The sequence below is a fragment of the Octopus bimaculoides genome, chromosome 14 (genome assembly GCF_046866305.1).
Source record: "Octopus bimaculoides isolate indiv1 chromosome 14, ASM4686630v1, whole genome shotgun sequence".
Taxonomy (NCBI): domain Eukaryota; kingdom Metazoa; phylum Mollusca; class Cephalopoda; order Octopoda; family Octopodidae; genus Octopus; species Octopus bimaculoides.
Window position 1 is genome coordinate 53,343,319 of NC_142941.1, and position 8,030 is coordinate 53,351,348.

Sequence of the window (8,030 nt, forward strand, 5' to 3'; positions counted from 1 at the left end):
TGATGATGCACAAGTAAAAGTTTGTGTGTGTGTTTGTCTATATATATATGTATGTATGTATGTTAATCGAAGCATACAGTATCATATATCCATTATGCATGATCTTACCGATCAGTTTCACACTAAGGATTCAACGGAGTGCTAGGTAACAGTCCGGTTATGTAACCCTGCTCTCTTCAGAGACAGCAGTTATGGAATGAAATATGGTAAATGCATTTTTCCTGATTTATGGATTCTTAGACCGCCATGTGTATATATATGTACATGTGTGTGTGTGTGTGTGTGTGTGTGTGTGTGTGTGTGTATGTGTATGTGTATATATTAAATGTTGAAGCATGGAAACAGGAGAATGGTTAAAAAGAAATATGGATCCATGGAACTGTAACTGTTTGACTCAGTCTTGAAACTAATTCTCTGCAGGTGTCACAGGTAGAGCTGTAAACAAATGTAATTAACATACCTAATTATTTATATATTCATTATTCTCATTTCATTGCACATTGCATTGCTATCTAATTGGCTGATTCATTCAGCCTTTACCATTCCCCACTTTCTTCATTACAAGCTTCACAAACTGCTTCTGAATATCACTTCTAAAAAATTCTTAACAGACAAAATAATCCATTCCTTTCTCACTTTTAGATTAATATATGAGGGAACCAATTATTATTAATTGATTGTTTCTTCATTATGTTTAAATTGCTGCTAATTTGGTTTGCTTTTTTTTATGTAATTTATTAAATAAAGGCACAGACATGGTTGTGTGGTAAGAAGTTTGCTTCCCAGCCGCATGATTCCAGGTTCATCCCACTGTGTGGCACCCTGGGCAAGTGTCTTCTAGTATAGCCTCAGGCTGACCAAAGCCGTGTGAGTGGATTTGGTAGACAGAAACTGAAAGAAGCATGTCGTGTGTGTGTGTATCTGCGTGTGTGTGCACGTGTGTTTGTCTTCCACCACTGCTGGACCTGAGATCATGCGGTTAGCAAGTAAACTACCTACCACACAACCATGCAAGTACCTGATATATTTTAAATCACAGGTATACTCAATCAGGACTAACTAAACAACAACAACAACACATTAAAATCTTTTGCTTCTTTCAACAAAATGTTTGTATTCCACCATGGAATGGTGACCAAATATTTCTTGGCACTCTTGTAGTCTCCAGGAATGGATGGATCATCTTGGATCCTTTCAGGTAATCAATCCCAAAACTTGTTGCTAGGCTCTTCTTCCTATTTTCCGTTTCCAGATGCATCACTTTTAACAGTGCGCAGTAGATCACCTGCCAAGAGTCACTAGATCAATCACCTTTTGACCGTGATCGCTTTCTCCATCTTTTTCCATTTTCTCAGGAAGTAGATATTCCATTATCGTGAAGAAACACATTACATTATGTGTGTGTGTGTAGCTGTTGCTACATCAGCAGTAAACATGTTGAAGTGATGCTGGCTTCGATCCCTTCTTCTATAAAGACAGTTTTCCCTTTTGATATTGGTTTGTTTGTTATTCCCAGAGCAGCTCTGATCCCACAAACCTACGATCAAAGACCTTCCCACTCTGCTGCTACTGTTGTTGTTGCTGTTCATCCCAGGTCAGCCTTGACCTAACAGCAGCAAACATGACGAGCAACAACAAGAAGAACAAACCTGACAACAACAGCAATATGATCAGAAATTACAACAACAACAACAGAAGATACAGAAGCTAGTGCCACAACAATGGTAACAACAAAAACAACAGCATCTTCTCACTGAAACCAAACCAACTTGCTGTCATCCTTCGGAGCTTAAGTGGAATTGCAGAGAGCAACTGCAACAATCAGGCTCTCTGCAGTTTCATTTTCGCTTGGAAGTACAACAGTGAGTTAATGGAATTCATCCAGAGACAACAAAGACAACAGCAGATGATGAAGAAAGAGATGATTCCCTCCTGAAGACAAAAAGCAGATTTCTGATACAAGCAATATTAGGAGTCTATTAAGAATTTTTATGTAAAGGTTCCTGCTAAATGTTGGCGATTTTTGAAAGTATCCTAAAGGTGAAAGTACTTCAGTGTCACAACTGATTATTATTATTATTCAGGTCACTGCCTGGAATCAAACTCAGAATCTTGGGGTTAGTAGCCCGCGCTCTTAACCACTACGCCATAATAATAATAATAATAACATCGAAAAATACCTTAGGAATGAGAACCCAGGTTCGAAATTCCCCCAAGACACCTGATGAAGGTTGGAAGTCATATCAGCTGAAACGTTGTGTTAACAACAAACAAGATGAGGACAAATATCCGTCAAATATGAATAATGTAGATTTTGCTCTGTTTGTTGTAATTATTATAACATTTACTTTAACTCTTTTGATGCTAACTTGCTTGAGACCACCTTTCCTTCTATGATACAAACTTTCTGTTTTAAATTGGTCTTAAGTAAAACCATTCCCCAACATTTCATATTAATTTATGCACCAAACACCACTTTGATAACAACAAAGTTATTTCACTAAATTCTTTATAATTTTCCAAAGAAGTGAAACAAATGCCATGTATTTCAATACTAATATGTTAACAAAAGAGTTAAAGTGATCTAAATTAAAACATTGCATCAAGATTTCATGTTAATCTATCTTCCAGACACCATTTTGATAATGACAGAATTATTTTGCTAAATTCTTTGTTATTTTCAAATTTAATTGAAACAAACGCAGTGTATTTCAACAAAAGGATTAAACAGTTCTTGACAAGTATTTCTTTCTTTTACACTTAAAAATTCTTATAATGTTTTCTCTTTATAAATCTGGAGATTTTCATAAAAAAAGCAATTCATAAGATCTGAATTATCAACAGCTTAAACAATGTACATCGTTTATCCTACTCTTTCACAAGACATGTCATTAAGAGCAGATATGTTCAAATGCATACGGTCTGGAGTCAGTGTGGAACCAGGGACACCTGCTAAATGACCTCAGGTTACTGAATCAAGATGTGGATAGCCATCAGTAATTTGAATACTCTACTCTTTTACTTGTTTCAGTTCTTTTGACTGTGGCCATGCTGGAGCACCGCCTTTAGTCAAGCAAATCGACCCCAGGACTTATTCTTTGTAAGCCTAGTACTTATTCTATCGGTCTCTTTTGCTGAACCGCTAAGTTACGGGGATGTAAACACACCAGCATTGGTTGTCAAGCGATGGTGGGGGGACAAACACAGACTCACAAACACACACACATATATACGACGGGCTTCTTTCAGTTTCCGTCTACCAAATCCACTCACAAGGCTTTGATCGGCCCGAGGCTATAGTAGAAGACACTTGCCCAAGTTGCCACGCAACTTATATATGGAAAAATAAATAAATAGAAACCCCAGATAATGGAACAGTCCATCTTGGGTAATTTCATCCTTTTGGGGGGTCAATGAAATAAGTGTCTTTATTAAGCTGGCGTTTGGGACATAAGTTTACATGGAATTTTGATGGAAGGTTTTAATTTACATCACTTTAAACCTGGAAATTTGTATTATAGAGCCATGGGTGGACTCAGATTCATTGATATTGAACAGGACAATCAATCAATTTATTTATTTATTCCTTCTTTCATTCTTATTTTTTTCCTCCTTTTACAGATAGAAGACACAACTTACATCCGTATCTTTAAGGAGTGTATGTGTGGCTGTGTTCGATACTGGAATATGATGAATCTTATCTTGGAAAGCCTCTTTACCTACAGCTTTCAATTAAGCCAAATTGAAGAAAATACTTTTATAAGTAAGATCACTTTTTTACATTTCTCAAAGAAAAAAAAAATAGAAAGAAAATTCAATGTCATGCCCCCCCCCCATCCCAAATGTATAACTACTTTAACAGTTACTCTTTTACTCTTTTACTTGTTTCAGTCATTTGACTGTGGCCATGCTGGAGCACCACCTTTAGTCGAGCAAATTGACCCCAGGACTTATTCGTTGTAAGCCTAGTACTTATTCTGTCGGTCTCTTTTGCCGAAACGCTAAGTTACCGGGATGTAAACACACCAGCATCGGTTGTCAAGCGTTGTTGGTGGGGGGGACAAACACAGACACACAAACATATACACACACAAACATATACACACACACACATATATACATATATATGTATATGTGATTTTTCTTTCCAATTTCAGCCAACATCTACATCTATTTTCTACTGGTTCTCATTTACACCTGGACTCTCCAGTATTTTGGCCACCATTTTTTTCAACCACACACACACATTTACATCACACTTATTTCTTTTACTTTTCATTTACATCTTTTGTTTTTTTTTTTCTTTAGTTATTTTGGCAAACTCTCCCCAATATCTTACAACAATAGATCTTCCTCTCTTTTCTTTATCAGCATCTCTTCCCCCTCCCATCAGCATCTCTTTCAAATATCTACCAATATTTCTCTCCATCTTTTCAGTTCTCACCTATATCTACATTTTCAAACTGAAGCAATTTACGCTGGACTTCTTTCTGGAAATATTGGACACTTTAGACCCAATCCATGTCAGCAAGGTAACGTCCCACAACTATTTCCTTTCGTTTGCTTTATATGTTGCAGTACAAGGGAGTATTTGCAACTCATTGAGGAAAAAATATTTCAGTGGACTTCATCTTTTCTCTTCTACGTTTTTAAGTCATTAGACTATGGCCATGCTGGAGCAATGCCTTGAAGAATTTTTAGCTGAATGAATCGACCCCGGTACTTTCTTTTAGTTTCTGTTTACTTAATCCACTCACAGGGCTTATGTCGACCCAAGTCTATAGTAGAAACACTTGCCCAAGGTATCAATGCAGTAGGACAGGACTGAACCTAGAACCATTTGGTTGAAAAGCAGACTTCATACTACACAATCACTTGCTTCAAACGAGGCAAAAATGCAAACAAAAACAGCACAGAAATGTTAAATATGTTTATATTATTCCAGCATGTGACACCATAGAATCTCTATGAAATGAAAGTCAGACATTCTCTATAAATGGTTCCACTTTCCTGTACAATAACAACAACAAATTTGGGAAGCTTTGAATACTGTCATGTGACTGGAAAAGCCGAAACCAATCATTTGTCGAGAGGAAATTAGTTTTCTGTCTGTCTGAATAATCTAACGCCAGTATTGGTTGACCAATATTTCCTCTCCCCAGGAAATGAATATAACATCCTTTCTGGAAACAACATTCTCTGTTGTTGCTTTTTTTTGTTTTTGCTTGTCTTTTTTTTTTGTTCTATTTTTATTGGCTGACGATGTAAATATGTATATATGTATGTGTGTATGTGTGTATATATATATGTTTTTATGTTTGTATGTTTATGTACTATATATATATTTATACATGTATGTATCAATAGCATGAAACTATTAGTAGCTCTTTTGGCTGTGTATTTAATTTTATATATATATATATATATATATATATATATATGTATATATGAATACACACTCACACATATATGCACCATCATCATCATCATCATCAACTAACATCTGCTTTCTATATTGGTATGGGCCCAATTGTTTGACTAGGAACCGTTGAGCTGCAGGGCTGCATCAAGGTCTGTCTTCTTTGACGTATATACATATGCATTTGTGTGTGTGTGTGTGTGTGTGTGTGTGTGTGTGTGTTATGGATTTAGTGTACAAGTAGGGGTTCACCAGAGCTCTTTACTTAGTCCGCTCCTATTCACCATAGTACTCCAGGCCATAACAGAGGAATTCAAAGCTGGATGCCCATCAGAATTACTATACACTGATGACCTTGCTCTTATTGCAGAATCTGTAGCAGAATTGGAGAAGAAATTCCAGGCATGGAAGCAAAACCTGGAATCAAAGAGCCTTAAAGTTAGCCTAGCTAAGACTAAAGATGCTATTATCAAGAAACCAAATAAGACTCTAATTCTGTCAGGTAAATGGTTCTACTCAATTTGTAGGAAAGGAGTGGGGTGTAATTCCATTCACTGCACCAAATGTAAGATAATTGACACATAAGAGATGCAATGGAATCATGGGAAGATTAAAGGATAAGGTCACCTTTGTGTGTGGCAGATGTGCAGGAACAATAAATACTAAGAGTCTGAAGGAAATATCAACCTTGCTTGGGAACAGGTGAGTGGTGGTGAGAGGAAGGCCATCTGGCCACAGAAAATCTGCCTGGGAAACTAGGTGATGATGATGATTATAATGATGGTGATGACGACAAAGATGATGAAGCCGACAATGATGATGATGTTGATGATGACGAGAATGATGCTGATGATGATGATGTCAATGACAATGATGACGATGATGATGATGACAGTGATGATGATGGCGGTGGTGACGATGACGACGACAATGATGATGACAATGATGGCGATGAAAACAATGATGATGAGGATGAGGATGATGATTATCATGATGATAATGATGGGCAGAAAAAATATTGGATTATACTAACAGCTAATCTATTAAACTTTAATCCTCCAATACCTCAACTTGATTTCACAAAGTATAAAACATGTCAGATATTGGACAATGTTAATAAATGGAGATTCTGTTGGCCACAAATGGACCATATTCCTTCAAACTGTTTGCCATCACGAACAAGTTTTTATGGAATGACTTTTATGTTCTTGGAGAGACTATCCAAGAACTTTATGATAGAATTTGCTCCAATGCAAAAGCTATCAATCCGGGAGATGACATTTTGAAGTTGGTCTTCAAATGGTTACCAAAGCTGAAGGAGGAATAATTCATTCTCAAAGATTCACCGACCATAAATAAAATCTTCCAAGTCTTGGAGGTTATTTTTGGGGGTTTTTTTCTTTATTTCTTCTATGATGTTTTTTTTTTTAGTCTATCATGGCTTTCATGTCAAACTTGACATGGTAGCTTAAATTGATTAAATCATCATCTTCATCATCATCATCATTACCATCATCATCATCATCATCATCATCATCGATAACATCATTGTTTTCATTGTCGTCATCACCAATACCATGTCATCATCATCACCATCATCATCCTCATCATCATCACCACTGCTTTCATTATCATCAGCATCGTCATCACCACCACCACCACCATCATTGTTGTCATCATCACCATTTTATGTCTGATTTCCATGATGACATGGCTACGCTGGTGTCATGGGTTGGAGAACCATGTCTTCCTTCAAAGTTTCAAGTTTTTGGCATGGTTTCTACAGAAGGAAGCCCTTTCTAACATCAATCCCTTTATAGAGTGTACTGGGTGCTTTTCTCATAGCACCAGCACTACAAAGGTTGCCTTGCCATCAGCAAGACTAAAGAGCCCTCTCAAGCCCAATGTTGTTACTGTTTAAATTGATTATTAAGCACTTAGAGTGTATAGGGTACTTTTTTGTGGTTCCACCATTTTTCTTTTGGAGCGGGGGTTACTTTGTAACTTGCAAAGCAAAATAGAACACCTCGAGAGGAAAAAGAACAGATTTATTGTAAGAATATCTTAATGGAGAGGAGAGAATAACAGAAGGAAGAGTGTTGGGGTGGGGGTAGAGACGGAGATGAAGGAAGGAGTAATGTCCAATGGATGTGTGAAGGAGAGATGAGAGAGGACCAAGTGATAATGATAATGGAGTAGGTTTCATTCTTTGTAAGCCTAGTACTTATTCTATCGGTCTCTTTTGCCGAACTTTGCCTTTCATCCTTTCAGGGTCGATAAAATAAATACCAGTTGAATACTGGGGTCGATGTAATTGACTTATCCCCACCCCTACCCCAAATGTTGCCCTTGTGGCAAAATTTTACATTATGATTTTCCTCCCTATTTTCTGCTTTCATCTTTTAAGTTGTTTTCTTCTTCTTTCTGTTGTTGTTGCAGTATCTGGACTTTTTAACCAGCAAGGACCAAATCATCATCCAGATAACTAAAGTTTGCCGACCATTTTATGACGAGAAATTTCTCAAAAACAAAGTCATGAAGCCACTTCTTGAGTAAGTCATTCACCTTTTAAGCAATATTTTCAGTAAATAAACACGATTAGTTTTGAGGT

General features: G+C 36.9%; 1 protein-coding gene across 5 annotated transcripts in view; it reads left to right on the forward strand.

The window, feature by feature from the left end:
- Nucleotides 1–8,030, forward strand: part of LOC106867705 (cilia- and flagella-associated protein 99) — a 169,284-nt gene that overhangs the window by 98,791 nt on the left and 62,463 nt on the right. For all 5 annotated transcript variants that reach the window (XM_089362951.1, XM_089362950.1, XM_089362947.1 and 2 more), the window contains 3 exons: nt 3,622–3,763; nt 4,438–4,532; nt 7,859–7,971. In XM_089362951.1, the coding sequence (XP_089219077.1) occupies nt 3,622–3,763; nt 4,438–4,532; nt 7,859–7,971 (350 nt within the window). The remainder of the gene's footprint in view (nt 1–3,621; nt 3,764–4,437; nt 4,533–7,858; nt 7,972–8,030) is intronic.